Genomic DNA, 22,416 nt, shown 5'->3' with positions numbered 1-22,416 from the left:
TTATGTAGTTATATTTCAAGGCTAAGTCAATGTTGTTATTACGTTATAAATGAGACTGTTATAACTTATGGCTACATCATACATGTTATTTACTTTTTAAACTATTGTATTTAAGGTTTTAATTTAATTTAATTTTATTTTTATTTTCAGTATTTTTTTTTTACAGATTTGGACTTGGGCTTTGGTGATCATATTTATGTAGTTATATCCCGAGTAAAGACGTGGGATAAGTACTCTTAATTCTATTAGTATTTATCCATCATCTCTCAAACGTTTATAATTTATTATCCAACTGAAATTAATCGAATTATACAGATTCGTACCATCATTCTTCTCTATATATACATACATCATACATGCATGAATATTATTCCTACACATTTACATACATGTATATGATCTGGTGATAAAGTTAATCCAGATTAATTAGCTCGAAGTACTACCTTTGAGCTTGTCCTTCGATTTCAACAATACAAAACATTAACAAGTAATTTATTATATATTCTCCACCATATAATTTTGCCGCCCAAATTGATTTATCCGTCCAAATACATTTCGATCTGTTAGAAATCTAGAAAAATAAACGGTCTGACTCCATATCGACTTGAAAATAGAATAACTCTTGACAATAACTTCTCCCGAATTTTAAGTTCTTTATTAGTACTTAAAAATAATAATTGATCTAGTCACTTCTAAGGCTGCGTTTGGATATTGAACTGAGTTAAGTAGAGTTGATAAAATATTGTTAGAATATTATTTTAGAATTTAAAAGAGTTGAATTGTTTATTATATTTTATATTGAAATTTTTAAAAAAATTATAATAATAAGTTGAGATGAGTTTAGGAACCAAATAAAGCGTAATCTATTATTGCACGAATTGCGACTAAGCATGCAACTTCTAGTACATCATGGCATATATTTAATTTTTAAGAGCATTTTTAAATTTAAATTATTTTATAATTATAAAATTCTGTCGTATCAAATAGTATATTATTCAAGAGTAATTGTGCTACATATGCATAGCTTATATCTATGAAGAAAATAAATTAAAAAAAAAAAAAAAAAAAGGGTAAAAAGTTCATAGAATCCTCGCCGCAGGGACCACAAAAATAATAGTGCAACCAACCCACAATGTAAGATCAGTTTCTGAAGAGAGTTATAAAAGTCAGAATTCCTCAGAGTTGGTCCCAAAGACATGCAGCTCTTAAACTAGGCGACTTGGTAGTAATGGTGTCAGATTAGGCAGCAACAAAAAACATAGACTGCCTTGTATTCGTAGTTTACAGGCATTTGGTCATTTCTCACCCCTAATTAATATATATATATATATCATATTTATATATAAAAAAAATTGAAATTTATAGTTACGAAGTCTCCACGTATCCTCTTTTTTTTTTTTAAAAAAAAAGTAAGTAAATCGAAAAAACATATAAAAAAAATTATTATTTTAATAATAATAATAGTATACAACGTCACACATAAAAATTATTAATAATAATGAATAATGGCTTGATGTGATGGGTACAGTAGCATTTTTAGTATTTTGATACTCTGCTGAGATCCGTCCGATTGAAGGACCACTGATTTTCTGTATTTATGGCTTTTGTTTTTTAACCCAAAAAATAAAATAAAATTGCTGCCAATGCAACGATGCTGCCAGCAGAATGTGATTTTTTTTTTGGAGGTTTGTGGTTAAATTACAAATGGATGAAATCTGTACGGGTCAGGTGGGTCTTAACTTTCTTTTATGGCCCACTTTTTCTTGACATAAAATTTCCCATAATTTAATTTTTGGACCCCATAAATTTATAAAACTTTGAGTTGTCTGGAAAATTAAGTTCATTTTTTAAGAGAAATATTTTAGTCATAAATAAATTATATAAAAGTAATCTTATAAATTAAAATAGTTTTATGTGATTCATCAGATTATAAAGTAGATTAAAAGAATCACATGAAATCACATCAATTTGTGATATTATTTTTGTGTAATATCTTATTTTTTTAATATTCTTAATTATGTTTAGTTTATTCTCTTAATATTTGGACAATTTCCTCAAATTCTGACAAAAATTGCAAGTATTTTTACATGTAACTTCTGTACTGTTCCATATCAGCATGATTGATTGCTCACATGATTAAATTTACAATGGATCTTACCATGTTTTACATAGTGATGTGCATGAATATTATTGAATGTGTACGGATATAAAATAAATAATTTTTTTAAATTTTTTTGTTGAATTCAAATGAAAAAAAAAATCTTCAAATTTCACAAGTCAATCAATTGTCGTCAAGGTACAATAATATTCTTAAATATGAAGTAATCACCCAACCATATATTAATAAATTAAATAACCATTAAAATCATATATATATATATATAAATAAGAAATGGTTCTAAAGTTGTGTCCACAATAATTAGAAGTCATATTACTTACAACTTGCAGAGTCCACACTCAACTTCTAATGAAATTCATTGCAGCTATTAAATAACTTTAAAATTTTAATCTTTTTATATTAACAAAAATGACAATAACTACATTAATAACATGTTTAATAACACTTATAAAAAAAATAATATGTTTAATATATTAATAAAAAAATACTTACAAATTGATTTTTTCTAGCTACAAAGACTTTTTTTATTTATTAAAAGTACTATAAAGATAAGGAGATTTTATAAAAATAAAATTTTATTTTTATATAATTGTGATAATAATATTTATTTTTATTTATTTTTTTTTTAGGTACAAAGAAAGAAAGCTCTCGCACCTTCTGATGTTGCTTCAACTTTATCCTGGCGAGGCTTTCACTCTTATTTTCAACTTTATCCTGGCGAGGCTTTCACTCTTATTTTGGTGGAATCTGTGCTTCTTGTGAGTGACTGACATGCATTATGATGGTCAGAATCTGTGACTAAAGTACCAACCTCCCCTTTCCCTTTCGCTTGGCCTCCTAAATTATAGCACCACCCACATCCACCCTCTTCCTGTTCCTCTCACTGACACTCCTCATAAATAAATAAATAAATACCTTCACACACTGTCACACACACACACGCATCATTATTCTTCCTAATTCAAAAAATAAAAATAAAATAAAAGATTTATTTTAGTCTCGAATATTATATAAATCTGGTGCACAATTTCGAGGTGGATCCGTGATGAGTTCTTATCGATTTGGTGTCGTTCGACTTCACTTGGTTGAGTCATTCATAGCTATTTATTGATTGTTTTTTTCTCCCAAGAATATTCGTTTTTTTGGATCTATTAATGAAAAACAAGTGCAAAAATTCATGAAATAGCACAAATTTATGAAATTGATTTGGCTACAAATTCAGGGCTCTCTGACTTGCAGTAGCACGACCATGTGCAAGTTAAATCATGTCCAAGAGATCCACGATGACATCAATGAAGTGGGTGGAGCACAAGTAAATGATTTTTCAGTTGTACAGTTTAAAGAGGGGATAATAAAATCTGAGATTTACTTTTAAAAATACAGTTAATTTTTTAATAAAAATAGTGAGATATGTATATTTTAAAATTGTATCTCACGTTATTCTAAATTGTAAAAAATAGGTACCATAAGTTTAAAATAATGTTAGATAAAGTTATGAATTGTATAAGTATCATGAATTTCTTTTGAAAAAAAAGTAGAATCCACTTTTAAAAAAACTAATTTTTTTATGTAAATTATATTTACTCACTTTTTAAAAAAAGAATACGTGACTTATCATAAATTTACCTATATGCGTCATGTCCTTGGTTAAATCATAAATTTACAATTTTGGTTACGAATGTCATTCATAGATGGAGTAGATTACTTTATTCTACCAATTCCATGCATCGATAGGTATTATCTAGGAAATGATAAAAGAATAAGAATAAGTCACCCTTCTTAATAATTTCTTTTATATATATATATATATATATATATATCGTAATGATATTATGCCGTCTAATTTATATGGCTCATTTTATCCCATTGATGTGGCACCGCAATGTAGTATAAAAAATGAGACTAAAACTCTAGATTTTATCTACCTTTGTATATTTGTATTTTTAATTTTTTTAATAAGCTAGCCACATGGTACCACGCTATAATGTCATATCAAGTGACAAAATGAATAATATAAATTAGGAATCATAATAATATTTCTTATATATTAATTAGCTTCATCGCTTTATCTTTTGAAAGGAAAGGCTAAAAAATAGAACTAGTAGAAAGTTCTAAATTATTGAGAGTAAACGCGAATATGTTTCAAAGTATCAACTTTTTTCATAGATCATCCCACATATGCATGCCGCTACACTAGGGGTGAATTCGTCTAGTCCGGTTGGTTTGGAGGAGGGTTTTGGGACCGGATCGAAGCCCTTCGATTCAAGATTTTTTCACTTTGGACGGGATTGAACACCCATAGAGATCGAATTGGATTGGTAGCTATCGGTCCGGTCAGTCTAATCCTATTATTTTGTTTCATCTTTTTTTTTTGCAAATAAATTAATAAAAAATTATTTAAATTACTAAAATTAAAATTAAGTGAATTATTAATATAGATTATATGACCAACTCATTAAAAAAAATTAACTATAATTAAATTTATGATGTTGATAGTTATTACTAATTACTAACTTAGACTTCACTGATTTTTAGTATGTATAATTATTAATAATATCCTACATTTTATATATGGTTAATAAATATCAAATAATTTCATTATACATAGATTATTCATGCTTACTTGCACTTAGATATTTAAAAAAAATACCTAATTACTTTAGTTAAGTGTAAATAGTAGAGTATGTATGAATGTATTATGTATCTACATATATTATCATATGATTTATGATATATTATTAATTGATAACATATATTATTTAGTATTTTATATAGTCAATAATAATAGATTAGATTAAAATTATATAATTAACTTTTACAATTACTATATAAAATAATATATTATATATAAAAAAATATTTTAAAAAACATACATATTAATTCGGTCAGTTTTGATCCGACCCGGCTCGGTTCAAAAATTACAGACCCCGAGACCTGACCCAACCCCTTGGGTCCCACAAATGGTACTGGACCGGAACCGACTACACACATTTTCAGTCAGTCCGGTGGGTTGGTTTTTTCGGTCTAGACCGAAAATTCTTCTGCCGTAACTACTACTTTCAATTTGGTAGAGATAGAGTTTACGTGACATTAAATGACAGAAACGAATCTAGTGGACCAAATCAATTTGCAGAAAGTTTGGAAAAAAGAAAGGCAGATGGAGATTTTTCAAGTCATGATTCATGATAAGTTTTTTTTTCTTTCCAATGATCACGATAAGTTAATCCCATGATCTTCAACTAATGTTGCGGCGGATTGGGTGCATGGCTGTTGGCAGCCTCTAAGGTTGTCAAGATTCAACAGGATGGATCATGTGTGCCTTGTCAAATATTGGGTGTTTTTGTGTGTTTACACTCGACATCATATTCTCTAATCTCTCCCCTCACATTTCATAAATAAATATGTGGTCCGGCCTCCTCCTAGTCTATCTATTTTCTCATCTTAAATTATATCGTCTTCAATCACATCAATCGATCGCAATTTTAAATAATTTTTCATTCAATAATAATTTTTTGAAATCACTGAAAATATATATATGTCGCATCAGTATACAACACATTTTCCTTTTAATATTCAACATTGCTACACACAATATCACGTGAGGTTGTGACTAGGATGGTTAGGAGTGGTTTTGGTTTGGAATAAGGGAAAGAGCTAGCTAGCATTGGTAGTGGTGGGTAAACCGTGTGGTGGAGGAGCTGAATTAATGAGGATAGTGCAACGCCAATGAAAACAAAAGTCCAAGAAACTTAACCCTAAAGAAAGAGAGACTCCAAAGGTAAAAAAGGAAAGTGAAGGAAGGGAATTAAAACTTGGGCAATAAAAAAGTAGTTTTGGGAGGAGTGTGTGGGTCATGGAAATGGGTGGGGGGGAAGAATGGTTGGATTAGGTTCAAAGAAATTTCTCAAGTAAAGTTGGTGTGGAAAACTTTATACAAAAAATAAAAACAAATGATTATGGACTAAATTGATCATATATGCATGCATTTGTCGAGAAAAAAATATATAGAAGAATTTAAATCAATCTCCCAAAATAACGATGAATTTTAAAAAATATATATGTTTAAAATCGTTTATTGACATGACATGAAACATAATACATCAATTACCATAAAAAAAGTATTCATATTTGAGTAATGCTATATTCAGTGGTGGAATACACAAGCGCCGCACAATCGTTTTGAAGAAGAGTGGAGTTTATTATTAAATTTTTTTTTTTTTAAATTTTGGTACCGTATTTACTTAATTTTTCAAATAGATTGCGCGACGTTTACGCACTTCACGACTGCAAATATCATTTCTCTTTGTATTTTAATCTTTTTATAATTTTGAAGGGTCTTACTTATTTATAAATAGCAAAATTCCAAAACAAATTACAAGTATTTACTCGATGCATAAAGTTTTTTCAAGGAATTCAAGTATTTCTGAGTTCTCCTTTTCGGGCTAATTTGATGTGGTCCAACTTCCAAGCCCCAAGCACAAGTTTACTTAACTCTCAAGAGATAAAATTAAAGGAGAATTCAAGGTTCATCCAAGGGTTTATAAGGATCAAACCTTTAATAATAGAAATTATAGAATAATTGTATATGAAAATCTACTCCCACTCGTGTATTTTTATCTCATGTGCTAATTAAATCTAACATTAGAATATTGCTGAGAATGAAAAAAAAAAAAGGAACATGACCAATAATAAAATATAAATATATTTGTATGCATCTCATTATTTACATCAATCTGTGGAGTATTAATCTATATATAGCTCACTTATTTGAACGGGTTTTAACCCATATTATTAATTTACTCCTTAATAATTATATATATATAATTTTTTTTTTAAGTTCTATTATATATATACACGTGCTAGTAGAACTTAGAAGCATGAGGCCAACCAATTCAATCTGGATTTTTAAAACACTGATTGATCATCATGCACTAATTCCACCATATTAATGGCCGTCAGCATGTTGGTTTTTTTTTTCTCTGTTTTTATAAACAAAAAAATATAGAATAATGTGGAATAATAAGGATTAGATACATGCATGCATCTGCAGAATGCAGATCGACCATGCATGCAGGTAAAAGGAAAAAGAGTGCTGCTAAGTTGCTGTCCAGCACTGACCGCCAAGCATGCCCTCTAGGTAAAATTTATTTTTTTAATATTTTTAAATAGCTTTAAAAAAATATACAAAAAATATGAATACAATAATAGTCACTTATTTTATGAATAAGTAAAACAAAAAAATATATATATATAAACGATCAAAATGAAAATACGTAGTAGTATTATTCAAGAAAAAATATTAGATAATTTGATTCTCTCTATTTTATTAACTATATATCAAACTAAATTAAGCATAAAAATTATGTTCTAAATTAAACAAAAAACCCACGAGACAATCAGAGAGAGAGAGAGAGAGAGAGAGAGAGAGTAAAATGGATGGGAAATGCTGTCTTAATTTAGAGGGAGAAGAAAATAACGTGTTATTAGTCGTGTGCCTGTTTATCATGTGTTGGGAAAGAGAAAGTCGTATCTGCCGTGCAGGTTATATTACCCTGAGAGAGAGAGAGAGAGAGGCGACCTAAAGTCGGACCTTAAGCAAAGACAAAATGCGTGATGCCAAATTCAAGCACTCTTTTTCACAATACTTCTGTTTTTTTGGGGGGTAGATGGCCTCCTCTTTCTTTTGTTTTGCTACTCCATTAACTAAAGTTTGAAGATCCTTCTTCGTTTTGGGGAGGATCACACCATTCATCAATACACAACTCTTTAACTTTTTCACTTAGAGACTCATCCATTTTTGCTTACAAATTTTGTAATATCAAGATGCTATTTTTAAATAAATGAAAAACTCAACCCCCACACAAAATTTTATTGTAAGAAATCCTCTTCAACATCCTTTAACGTGGATGACGGAGCTCTGATGCCTCCCGTGACTCCTTCCTCTCGCTTCAAATTTTAGGTGGCATTCTCACCATTTTCCGACTTATTTTTAAATATTTTCGTACAGAAGGTTGTATGCTTTGTTATAATCTTAAATAGCCTTTACCTCCCAAAAAAATAAATGAGAACTTGAAGTCCATCCACGAAATGGGTTGCAAGTATTATAATTAATACCATTATTTGCAAAATGGGAAGTTTTTGTAATTGTAAATCTCCAACCAATTGGTTTTCCTTTTGATCTATGAGCACATTGTCATAATAATGGACGTTAACCACAAAATGCTTGCTTTTATGAATCCGGAAAACATTTTCTTGATACGTAGTTATTCTACAACTTTGCGTTGCTAGGTGTCGTACGTCTTCTAGCATTCAGCATATGGTCTAGAAAAACAGCTCTTTAGTAGAAGTCTTGAAATTGCCATTTTTTTCCTTTCTAATTAAATTAATAGCCACTTCATTACTTTCAGGCAGTTTTTAGTCAAAATTTTGAATATGGTTTCGACTAAGATTAAGTTACTTGAATGAAATATTTTAATATTGATATTATTTCGTGATAGTTTATATATAGATAAATTAATTATATATGTATAAATTATATTTCAAAATAATATCAATGTAAGTCTTAAAAAATTAAAACACATTATTATAAAACTCAATAATACTTCTAAATTTTCAACCAACTATTAAAAAAATAATCACTCATATTCAGCACAAAAATAGAAGTAGGAATTTAATTTTTAGTCATAGAGAAAAGGTGATTAAAAAAGTTAAGAAAATAATCTTTAAATGTAAGAATTGGAATGAAAATTACGAAAATACACTAAAAATACAAAAGTATAAAATTTCGGCCATTACACTAAAAACCGGCCGGTATTAACCAAAACGCATTGAAATGGCCAATATTTGAACCGGTTTGAAACATCTATCACCCCGTGCCAGTTATTGTTCCGACACAGTAAATATCGGCCAGTACGACATTGGCATTCAAAACCTTGGTTTTAGTACTCTTGAAAAACCTTTGAATTTTTGGATGATATTCATCTAATAAGAGCAAATCATATATATAAATAATAGCAACAAATGATGGTTCCTACTACTTGGGTTTTCTTGATCGATCAAATACCAAAAAAAAAAAAAAAAAAAATGGCATCTACAAAGGCGATTGACTAAAGATAAATGCTTTAGCTATAATAGATCTCGTAAAAAAAACTTACAAACTGATGTTGATTAATACAGTATGTCAGATTATAAAATTATTTTTATTATAAAAATAGATCTAATATATCATATGAAGTCATATCAATTAATAGATTTACATTTATTATAAATTTATTTATAACTGTAGCGCTTCTCTTGATTAAATAGTTTAGAAGGCTATAAACCATCTTGAATTGCCCTGTAGAAACCCGCTCTAGAAAGGGAAAGTATAATTTCTAGAGATTCTGTTAGACAGATCTACAAATTAATACGGCTAAGATGAGATGAAAACATACACATGCCACGTATTGATGACCAAGAAAAGGTAATTACCTTATAACTTTCATCTCTATATCCTTAATATAGCCGGAGTCTAGCTATAATTAAGACCATTATAAATGTTGGCATGTAAATTCCTATCCTTTTTTTTTTCTCAACAAAAATCTCGTTACAATTATTGCAAAAATAGCAATAGAAAATTCATAAAATATAATTTTTGCTTACTAAAAAATATTATTTCATTTGTCTCCCGCGACGAAAGGTTAAAAGAACTACGTTTATATTTTGACAAAATCAAAGATGAAATATTTATAAAAAAGAAAAAGAAAACATAACTTCATAAAAAAGAAAAAAGAGAGAACTCAGCCAACAACCACGCAATTAGGTTGGAGTTATAGGGTGATCTGTTCTTTTGTTTTCTAAGATAAGAAACATAAATAAAAGGAAGCATATATATATATATATATATATATATATATATATATATATATAGCTGTTGGTTTGAATCTTCAAAACCAAGTAAAAGTCAAAATCTTGTTCTCCACATGATTTAACAAATATGAGAACAATATGGAGATAAGGAAAGATGATTTTGCGCATAACCTGGCGATATACATATCTCCTTTTTTGTTTTTAATTTTTTTTTTCAAATAGAGCATATTTTTAGTAACAAATTAAAAATAAGAATTATACAATAATATTTCATCCCACTCTATTTTTTTTTTAAATAACTGTTCTCATTTTCGATTGGCATATATGTCGGAAGACAAAATACGCACCGAATAAATATAAAAAATTGACACATTACACACTCAAATTAACATAAACTAATGCTTTGAATCGTCATAATTCAATTATAGCACTTGAGATGAATGAAAAATAGACAACATGATGCAATATTAACGATCAGATTAAAGAAAAATTTTATTCATCATTTTCATAACACACTATATATAATTTTTTTTTCTCTTACCAAATATATAGTGTATGGATAATGAATAGAAAAAATCAATTCATTTATGACGAAAAAACAAATAAAAAAAATATAGTGTGTGGGAATGATTAGTAACAAAATTCTAGATTAAAATAGAGGGTACAAAATGTTAATTTTTGATAAGTTAAGGGTACAAGTGTGAATTTCAATAGTTTGAGGAGCAAATATAGAGCTCCTGGTAATTTGATTTTGAAGATTGTAAAGTATATTTTTTTATGAAATCTTGGGATAAACCCTTACAGTCGTAGACGACCTCTGAATATCCTGACCATGAAATTATCTTTTTTTTTTTTTTGGTATGGAATTAATTATATGAGTATGCGGAATACGAGGGAGAGAGGGCGTGAGAGAGGCATGGGCAAAGGCTCAAAGCTGGCCTGGCAAGAGACCGCGTACTCGCAGAGTCGCATAGGACATATAAAAAGGCAGGAGACCAAGACGCTCGCTCGCTCGCTCAGCATTAGCAACATCCAACACAAAACTATTCACGAATCATCCCCCCCTATTTTCTATTCTCTCTCTCTATTTATTATTATTATTATTATGCATTGAACTTTTACAAACCACGATCGGCTGGGGTTTTTTTTGTTGGAAAAAATATAAAATAGTATTTGTGGGATTTTATTAAATAAATGAATAAATAATCTAGAAGCAAATAATATTGGTAGTGGTGATAGCGAACACGAGTACTGGTCATCAAGAAAAGCCAACCCCACGCGAAGGAGGGGAAGAAGAAGCAAAGCTAAAGAAAGAAAGCAAACAGAAAGAAAAAGAGCCGAATAAGGTGTCTCTCTCTTGGACTGATTCGTTTCACTCGCATCTATCTCCTCATCTACCCTATTCTCCGTCTCTCTTTACTCTCTCTCTCTCTCTCTCTCTCTCTGTGTCATATATGTATAGATATAGAGGAACATATACACATATTAATCCTACAAAATCATATACAGCAAAACAAGGCAAACATTAGAGAAAGAAAAGTAGGTGAAAACAAAGCGCAACAGAGAGAGAGAGAGAGAGAGAGAGAGAGAGAGAGAGATCAGAAGAAGTGTAAGGATGGTGGTATTGATGTTGGTGGTGGCCTCTCAACAGACATAATTTCCATCTTATATTCATTTTGATTCCCCTCTCTCTCTCTCTCTCTCTCTCTCTCTCTCTCTCGGTGTATCTTTCCCAAGTTTTTTCTTTTTCTTCCAAATTCTCTCGTTGAAGAGTCCGCCTTGGCTTTAGGGGAAGCATCTTCCTTCTCTATCATGCTTGTTATGTGCTAGTGTTTATTGCTTGGCCCTTCACATTGCTCCGTACTCCCCACCCCCCACCTCTTGATATCCTCTCCTCATATATCCCTTGGCTTCCTCTTATTCATACATATCCCATCCCTTCCTATCCCATTTCGCTCTTCACCTTATCTAGCATTCAATATCGTTCATTCTCTATTCATCTATAATGGCCGTCCAGGCTCAATACCCTTCAAATGTTCTCCTCCTAAACAGGTTTGCCTCTCTCTCTCTCTCTCTCTCTCTCTCTCTCTCTCTCTCTCTCTCCCTCCTAACCCTCTGTTTTCATTGCCTTATTGTAGAAACGGAAAAGAGGGACATGATTATTCATTACAGACACAACCAGGAGGGTTTCTTGATCAATCCCACATGTTACTCATCAACAATGGAGGTAAGACTTTTTTTTTTAGTAAAAAATATCGCCTGCCCAATTGAGCTTCGCTCCTATGCTATTGAACAAAATTCGATTTTCCAATTAATTTGTTTAGCATGTACCTCCTGAAATGTGCTATCTTTGTGCTTGAATCACAGTGGGGGCTAATAATAATCCGCGCAAGAGAGCAAGAGAAGTTGCACAAAGTACTGGGGTCTCCTCATCACCTCATATCAATCCAATGTTCTCTTTGCAATCTCAACCTTCTCAGCTTATAGACGTCTCTCAGCTCCACAACAACAACAACAACATCCAACAGCCAAATGTCGTCTCCACCGGACTCCGTTTATCCTTCGGAGAACAAAGACAGCAACAACAACAACACCAGCGACAACAATTACAGCAACAGCAACAACAGCAACAAAACGTTTGCCACTCATCGTCTCCTTTCTTATCTCTAATAGCAGAAGACTTTGCAGCCCAAATCAAACAACAGACAGACGAAATCGAGCAATTCCTTCAAGCCCAGGTATTTATTCCTCTCTTCGCTTAAATGGGTTTTCTAATATTTATTTGGTTTGCTTTCATCTTTTGTAATTTTTCTCGGAATTCTAAAAGCTACTTTTTTCCGTTTTTGTCGACGGGTTCACAGGGAGAGCAACTGCGGCGCACATTAGCAGAGAAGAGGCAGAGGCATTATCGTACGCTGCTGGCCGCAGCGGAGGGCTCGGTAGCCCGGAGGCTGCGGGAGAAGGAGACGGAGGTGGAAAAGGCCACACGCAGGAACACCGAGCTGGAGGCACGCGCGGCGCAACTTAGTGTGGAGGCGCAGGTTTGGCAGGCCAAGGCCCAGGCCCAGGAGGTCACGGCCGCGACTCTCCAGGCACAGCTCCAGAAGGCCATAGTAAGCGGCGGAGGAGGAGGTGCATCACCCGCACGGGATAGCAGGAGGATGGAGGACTCACTGGGGTGCGCCGTGGGTGGCATAGAGGGCAATTACGTCGAGGACGCCGGGTCGGCGTACATCGACCCGGACCGTGTCGTCGTATCGGGACCGAGATGTAAAGCGTGTCGGAAACGTGTCGCCTCGGTAGTTCTGTTGCCGTGCCGGCATATGTGCATCTGTACAGAGTGTGACCAAGTGGCTCAAGCCTGCCCTCTTTGTCTCACATTGAGAAGTTCCAGCATTGAAGTTTACCTTTCTTAATGGGCCCGAGCCCAATTGTCAATAGCCATGGCCCGGTAAGAGGCCCGACCAGATGAATGCCAGTTTTTTTTTTTTTTTCCCTATCAAAACAAAGAAGAAAATCAAATAATATTGAGTGTAATAAGAATTACATTATGTTCTTTCTTTCTTTTTTTGTTATTTTCCCTCTCTTGGAGTGGAAATACCTAATGTACATGTGCCACGTGGGTAGTGGCATTGTTTTTTGCTCTTTTTTATTTGAAGTTTAATTCATATTAGAAATTCTTTTATTTTATAATTCCTTTGTCCTCATATATACTTTTTTACCGGGTGTTTGCAGTGCGCACATTTTCTGCAATAAATGATCTTGGAATAGTTTTTCAGATTTTTATCATCCATAAGCCGTATTATTGAGAACAATGTCAAATTGCCATAGATATATTTTTAGGGCTGAAAGAATAATACTAGATACAATTTTAAAATTTTATGTAAATTCTAAATTTATCTATGACAAGTAGTGCGTGGAACTTTTTTTAATTAAAAAAATTGATACAACGAGGGTGGAGGGTTTCAAATTTAGATTCGGATCATATGCCATGAAGCTCTTGGCTAATGCACGGGACTTGTACACCCTAAAACTACAAATAAGCAATCACGCATGCATGTTAGTGGGTGTTATCATGTATACATAAATTATAATGCTACACTCCAATCAGTACTTGATATACTGATTTCTTGGGATTACACTTCTCTTTTTTTAAATGCCCACAAAAAAAAATATATATATTTTTTTAAAATGGAAATAAGCATGTTTAGATGTGAAAGTATTGAATGCAGTTAAGATTCAAGCATTTGGCACATATAATGATCCATTATAGTGAAAATGTAGTGTTAGTTCTTAACTTTAAACTTTAGAGTGAAATTCTCTCAAGCAATAGGATTTGGAGATATTTATTTGAAATTCAATTTACTTTCTACAATCTATTAAGAGGATGTGAATTGAGGAATTTGCAAGGCTAGGCTTGTTATATGTGTATATATATATATATATATATATGCAACTCATTATAATGTAGAATGGTGTCAATTATTATATTATATATCCCGGATATGAATGATGTATGAGTTCAGCTGTGCATTTGATCACATGCACCCCAGAACAAGCAATCCAAGAATCATTTTCCTTTTAGCTTTTAACTATTGTCTTGTAAAAATTGCAATTAAAAATATAGTGCCAATTTGTTGGAATGGTGATCGGCAGTCAACTGACACTCATGTTTAAGAGAAATGACTTGTCTCTTTCTGAACCAAAGGTCGTACTGTCGCTTATGAAAACGTCTCCGCATGGGCGGGCTAGCCAGCCAGCCAGCCATGAGACGATCAACCGTCGACCACCGCATCCAAAAAACGAATGCACCCAAACATGTTTAGTACTATTATTGTGCTAATTAGCTTAAAAATTTATGACAAGTAGATGGTTTTTATGAGATATATATTAGATTGTTCTGAGGGAGATTCTTTCGAATGGTCCATACGAACTTAATACGGCAGTAATATATACCTGCTGCGACAAGGCAAGTGGCCGGATGCCTAACCACTACTCCATACATACTGTTTGAATTATGACTGTGATGGCAAAAATGGTACCACCTTGCCTGCTGTTGCTGCTGTTGTTATCTTACATTACAGGAGCCAACAACCCTTTTCAAAGGGAACCAAATCTTTCAGTACGTACCCACAAACATTATTTCGTTGAATCTTCAAGATGAAGTAGCTGAGTTTCTCAGGGCACTGAAAAGGCAGCCTGCTTAAGTTGAAACAAGAATTTGTTCTTTTGAGGTATTATTGATCTCTATTTTTGATAAAAAAAAATATATATATATATATATATATATTCGAGAAATACTTTAACTATAAACATTACGTGGCTTAATACACAGTGTGTTAGGTTGTAAAGTTATTTTTATTGTAAAAATATAAAATTTTTCATATAAAATCACGTCAATTTGTAAGTTTACTTTTGTAAGATTTTTTTATAATTGTAACACTTTTATTTATTAAAAAAATATAAGAATTTATACTGAAAATTAAGCATTTAATCCTCCTTAAATATGCCTTGTGGGCATTCGCTAACAAAGTCAAGAAAAAACAAAAAAGATAGCTAAAACAATTTTACCTTATGGGGGTGTAGAATTATCGAGAAAAAGAAAAGAGAAATGGCAATACTTATAAGTAGTCTGACCAAATGAGGTGAGTAAATTAAATTAGAGTTGGGGGGCCTTCTTCTTGATAGGACAGGTCAAGAACAGAAGAGATATTTTCCTAATATAAGTATATATATATATATATATATATAATATGAGCGGAGACCGCGCTCATTGTTACCGATAAGTGATTTATAATTTTTTTTTTTTTTCATTCATATTTTTTTATTATATTTAAATATTTTTTAAAAATAAAAATATATATATCAATATATTTAAAATTACTTTCTTAATTATTATATAAAAATAAAAAATAAAATATTTTTCTCAAACGGTCAAAAATGGCGGTAACCTACGGCGGCAAAACAGCTTTATTCATATAATATATGTATCTAATCAATATTTCATTTCATTTATACAAACCTAAAACGCCCCCAACTGTTTCTGCCTTTCTGATTTCCTGGAATCTGAATGTGATCACATGACCATCACGCCACGTTGTCCTTGGAAGGTGTATCAAAAAAGGGCAGGTCACGCTCACTTCCTGCTGTGGCCCAAAAAATTAATAAAAAATAAATAAAAATACTTGTATTTTTTAATTTGGAGAAAAAAAAAAAACCCTAATTTTACATTTTACATTTCTAGGAATATTGTAAAGAGCAGTTGGATTTATGGGTATTTGAGGTGTCATGGGTATTTATGGGTATTGGACAATAAAATATTCCTTTCATATCAGTGAAGTCACGATTCACCACATTTCAATTAAATTATTACAAATGATTCCTTCTTCATTTGGACGAAACCACCTTAAACAGTACATGAAATGTTCAATTTGATGTTCTTTACTATTGTTTTTCCAACTTAGAAAATATCCAGAAAGTAGTAGAAAGTGAGAGGGGGAAAATCTTTTTTCATCAGTTGACTCATGACTTTGTGAGATTTGGAAATCTTTTTATTCTCCGGCTGCACGTACAACATTTTGTTACCAATAATATAATATTATAAGATTATAGAGTTAATTTGGCATCTGTTTTGAATAAGTTGGCCGGACATGTTTGAATGCATATATACGATTAAATTGCTTGAATGATTCCTTTTCAGACTTTGAATTGCAGAAGCTAAAAACTTCTTTGAGTTGGACTGCAGATTGCATGCATGCATGCATGAATGATATTTGAATGAAACTTTTTAACTTTCTTCAGAATATATCCCTTCTGTGAGTTTATCCAAGTTCACATGGATGTATTTGGCTTACATCTAGCTAGTAACAAAATGCACTAATGCTATATATGAGGGAAATAAAAAAAATGCTACAAATAGATTATATATACAAAAGTAAATCTACAAATGACATGACTTTATATAATATGTTAAATCTACTTTACAATAAAAAATAATTTTACAGTCTAAAATATCACATTAAGTAACGTCAGTTTATAGATTTACTTAAAAGAAAAAAGGTAAGTAGGATTCCTTTTAGTTCCAATGTAGGGATCATATATAACTGAACAAATTCAGTGAGTATGCTCTTATATGTAAATAACATACAAGATCGATTGAAGTGAATGAAAGAGTAAATGATCTCATCCGTTTCACTTTCAGATCAAACACAACAAGTCCTGTAGTTTGAAACTATATATGTTTGATTTAATTATCATCAACCTAATCAATCAGCCCATTTTTTCAAATAGCAAACCTATCCAAATAGTACCAAGATATATATATGGAACAAATTAAGAACTGCACGTTTAACATACCCTATTGTCTTAAGACTTAAGATGGGCATTCAGGCCACCATATATATACATATATGTATGTATGTATGTATGTATGTATGGTTTTCATAAATTTAAATGGGGCCAGGCTAATTAAGTGGGTGATTCGATCCATAGGACAAATTGGACTGCCTAATTAAGTTTGAAAGCAAGGTAAATGATAAGGACTTTGGTGTGTGGTGACTTATATTGGTCATAGAAGAGGAATCACCTGTGGCAGAAAGCAATTGACATTTATATATATGTATGTATGTATGTATGTATGTATTTGAAAGAAAAGAAAAGCAAAGAAAAGATCAGAAATGGCGTCCATGCAAGCACTTGCATGCTTTTGAAAGGCATGCAGTATATATCCTGATCCAGATCATATGTCTATGAATGCTTTTTTCATGGATGGAAGTGGAAGACAGATATATCATCCTGTCTTCTTCCTATTATTATTGGTCCTATTTTGATCTCTGTTTCATTATAAGTCCACCGCACTATTTTATCGTTTTGTTTGAGGATGACTTTAACGTGGGAATAATGCCTACTACTCATCTCTGCCACGGCCACCTATCTCTCTCTCTCTCTCTCTCTCTCTCTCTCTCTCTCTCTCAAGATTTGTAGTGGTGCACGTAGCGTCTCATTCTTTTGACACAAAATATTTGAAAAAAAGATGAAAGTGGATAAAAGTGAATTGTAGAATACATACATCTCCACGTTCCATCAACCACGATGAAAAAGGAAATTGATTTTTTTTTAAAACCAAATGAAATATATATATATATATATCTTTTTATAATTCCTGCAATATTATATTTTTACGTAATATTAAATAATAATTAAAACGATGACAATATATATATAGTTTCTCTTAACAAAAATATATAGCCACAAAATTATCAATAAAGCCAGCAAAAGGACTAATTCCTTAGGATTCTCTCTCTCACCCTCCAAATCTTGACCCCACTCCGTAAACCCTCGCCGGAGGGAAGGTCCCTCTCCTCCTCATGCGCCACCAAAGTCGTGTGGCTTTCCTACTCGTTGATGCGTTTTTCGGCCTCCTACCACCACACACACGGTATAACTGGACCTCTAGATCTTTCCGACCCCAATCCCCATCCTCACCGGCTCGTGTAACACAGATGCCAATTCCACCGCACGTGCCTCCAGAAGACCACCAGCGACTCGAACTGTTCAATTATAGCTATTTAATTGACTGTGTTACTGTTTTTACTAACTGATAATCTATGGAAAAAGGATGTGAAGGATCAGATGGTTGTAGTGCTGCTTTTACGGAAGCAGATCACAACCGTATACGACAAATCCACCAGTTTGATTTTAAAACCGATATTGCAACGATCTCTTGGGTTTGGGTCCAATTTATGGTGCCATCGCCCCTTTTTATTTTATTTCCTATTGTATGCACTACAATTTTTGTGAATGGGTTTTTGTCAGAGTCCCGCTCTCTGGTCTTGTATACTCTTTTTTAATACAATGTAAGTTCGATGAAAAAAAAAAAAACTACCAATAAAGCCTTACACCATATAGGATGGGTTAGTCTTGGAGTACTCATCAACCATGCAGGACATGGCCTTTTGGGTCGACTCAAAGACTCAAAGACATCAAAACAAAAAAAATGAATAAGCCTTGCAGAAGGAAGGTAGATCTATTATTTTCTCCCGTGTTTGGAAATGATGATAACACTTATGAATCATGGCCATGCACCGAACACACAGCTCTAAGCAATTAAAAAGCAGAACGTACACATCTGTCATGATATGCAAAATAGGAGCAGTACTACTTTCAGCTAAATAGCCCATTTACTGATAAAAGAAAGATATGTATGAGGCCGACGGGACCCTTGATATGATGCACCATGGATTGCAATTTGACAAAGGAGAGAGAGAGAGAGAGATTGATCTGATACATTATTTTTTGGTATGTCCTTGGCATGACATGCAAGTTCTTCATTCGGTACTACAGAACATGAGCTCTTCCATCTGCTTCTTTTCCTTTTCTTCAATTCTGTTTGGTGAAAATCCACGGTTCCTTTTGCTTTTGCTGTTGCTGTAAAACTTTCCAAACAAAAATAGATAAAGGAAATCAAAATGGACATTTATTTTCGTAGATGGTGATGGAACTGTTAACCATAGTTTCTAATAATAGCACCCAATATTCAAGCCTGAATACAAATTCATAAAGAATGCACTTCCTAATACATAATATAAACAGATCGATTGCTGTGTTAATTAACTTAGTTTACTCATTACTGAGCGCTGTTGCTTACAAACTTTATACGCCAACGCACCACTTGTTGTCAGACTCATTAAGATTATTAAAAAATAAAATAAAATACCGATATTTTTTCTTGTGAACTTGTACTTCCATTTAACAAGAAAAAGGCACTATAAAAACGGTAGATAATTTGCCTTCTATGTTCTATCCACTATAGCCTTCATTCTTCAATGGACATGCTTGGACTCGCACATATTAATGTGGTTTGTCAGATTATAAAATTACTTTTATTATAAAATAAATCTAATAGACAGTAGAAAGTTACGTCAATTTATAAGATTACGTTTATGTAATCTTTTTGTGGCAGATAGCATTACTCTTTCTAAAACTGTATCATTTTTCAGCCTTTTCGTCCCATTTTTGGGTCTTATAATATTACTTTTTGCGTGGAATATACGCAAGTTCCTTGGTTAATACAAATAACTTGACCAAATGGGCTAGACTTACCAATTTAATTCGATAATAATTTGACATAAATAAACAAGAATATAAATGGGCCATTATCTGATCTGGGCTTGGATTTTCAAATCGAGTGATTCTAATTCACTCGTCACACCCAACCCCATCATTTCCCCCTTCTCTCTGTGTTTTCTTTTTAAATGTTCCTGCAGTGGACTGACTGGCACAAGCAAACGCCCTGAACCTGATGATTATTACTCTTCTGAGCTGCAGCGCCCATTAAAATGAAGAAGAGGGGACAATGGCTAAAACATGAAAAGCATCTCAGTCCTAACAAATCTGGCATCAGAAGTAGCTGTGGGGACCCTACACACTGATGTATAACATGTCTACGTTTCCGAAGATTGATTATTTTGACCCATCATGCATACTTTTTTTTTTTGGGGAGGATGAAACTGATCAATGACAGTTATCATATTACTTCTAGTAGGTAAAATTTGAGGTGAACAGTACTGTGAAGTGTGTAGGAAGCAGCCCTGCAAATTTCACATGTTTAATAAAGGTTCTTTATTTTTATTTTATTTTTTTTCTATTCTTTTCCCTTGGGGTGAGGACCCTCTACGGTGGGTTTCCTTTTACCAGTTACAGTAGCAGTTGATCCCATAATTTGGTGAGTGTAAACAATGAAACATCATCAAGGTGTGTAGGGTCACTATTTTATCCTTGTAATTAGTGGTTTTTTGCATTTTGATGTGAATACTAATGAACCAATTTGATGGTGCTGCTTCATTAAAAAATGCTAACCCTTTTGAGTTTCTCTTTTGTTTTAAATTTCCAGTTTTAAAAATGGTTGTGTACGTATCATTACTCTTGACGCAGTCTTGGAATCGATGTAAAAGACCGACGCAACGAGAAGAACTTACTACTTTGGTTATGTTTGCACCAGATTAGGTTAATGCTTAAAAGTTATGATGAACAGTTCTTGATGACTGGCCTTGTTTACATCTATATGTTTTGGTTAGTTTGATGGATTGGATTCAGTTCACTTTCTCATGATACCACATACATCAGGTTTCTCTATAGTGACAGAATTTGTGTAAATTTCCAAGTGATAAACTTTAATCCTCTATGATTTATTTACCAGACGAGTCTAGACCGTATATCCAAATAGTGAAGCTTCTCTTCTTTAGAATCGTCATTCTTCTTCTTCTTCTTCTTCTTCATAATCATAATTTTGATGCATACAAAATGGGTCCTTGTAATTCAAGGTTGTGGTAAACAGTAATTCAAGTCGTGAGATTCCCTTGCTTTGTCCTTCTCCCATGTATTTCCAGCTTCAGCAACCAAGACTTTTGGCAAGAAGCATTAATGTCTGGAAAGTGATGTGAAAGGAAGTCGACACTGGGGGGAACAACAAGAAATGAGCAAGATTTTACTCTTGCATGGCAGATATTCAGCATTAGTAGCTCCCTGTCATTTCAAAAGTAATTGAATATTTTCTTCCTTGTTAAACTTAAGACACAAGGTGATGGAATTCATGTAGTAACGATCCTAAAACATCTTTAAAGGTCACAAATACACAAGATTTAGGACTGGCTTGGATGGTGAGATGAGATGAGATGATTTCATATGAAAGTTAAATAAAATATTGTTAGAATATTATTTTTTAATATTATTATTATTTTGAGATTTGAAAAAACTGAATTGAGATTTGAAAAAATTAAATTATTTATTATATTTTGTGTAGGAATTTAGAAAATTTATAATGATAAGATAAAATGAAACACTCTCTGAATCCAAACAAGCCCTTACTATAAATATAACTTTACTTTGCTAGAAAACAGGTTAAAATTGCAGATTTAAAAACCATTTTATAGTGAGTAACTTACAAATGATATAAAGAAATTATTTGTATTCAGTGTCGCAGAAGTGAATGATAGTTATGGCACATTTACAGGTGAGAAATGGGAGAGTGTCCCATAAGGCATTGTGAATAAAGAGAAGGGCCCAGTTTTGATACAATGATGTATAAATCCATGGCAGAATGACAACCCAAGATTCGTAAAATCAAACTGGAGCATGGAGGAGAGATCAAACTATTCATCACTTTCAAGCTGAACTGTACTGGTACAGCTTCAGCTTCAGCTTCTTGTTTCTTCTGCATTATTTCTGTTAGGTGGGGAACTCTGCCCACTTTCTTCTTTTTCTCTATCAACATTGCTAACCAAATTGGGGTATCGAGGCAAAACTTGCATGCATCATAAATTGGCCGGTGGTTCGGGTATTAGATGTACTCTTTATGGGGACACCATTGGAAAAACTCCAAACAAATATTCATCAAAATGATGACGACTATGATGTTTTTGCAGGCAAGACTTGCCATGATTTCTCAAGAG

General features: G+C 32.5%; 1 protein-coding gene across 1 annotated transcript; it reads left to right on the top strand.

Moving 5' to 3' along the window:
- Nucleotides 1-11,264: 11,264 nt before the first annotated feature.
- LOC121237037 (E3 ubiquitin-protein ligase BOI-like) lies at nucleotides 11,265-13,660 on the top strand. The gene is made up of 4 exons (XM_041133589.1): nucleotides 11,265-12,019; nucleotides 12,106-12,194; nucleotides 12,335-12,705; nucleotides 12,829-13,660. Exons 1-4 carry the CDS (start codon nucleotides 11,973-11,975, stop codon nucleotides 13,381-13,383), a joined length of 1,062 nt encoding a protein of 353 aa, XP_040989523.1. The 5' UTR covers nucleotides 11,265-11,972; the 3' UTR covers nucleotides 13,384-13,660.
- Nucleotides 13,661-22,416: the final 8,756 nt, after the last annotated feature.

Source organism: Juglans microcarpa x Juglans regia, chromosome 6S (assembly GCF_004785595.1).
Source record: "Juglans microcarpa x Juglans regia isolate MS1-56 chromosome 6S, Jm3101_v1.0, whole genome shotgun sequence".
Taxonomy (NCBI): domain Eukaryota; kingdom Viridiplantae; phylum Streptophyta; class Magnoliopsida; order Fagales; family Juglandaceae; genus Juglans; species Juglans microcarpa x Juglans regia.
This window is presented reverse-complemented; position numbering and strand designations above follow the sequence as displayed.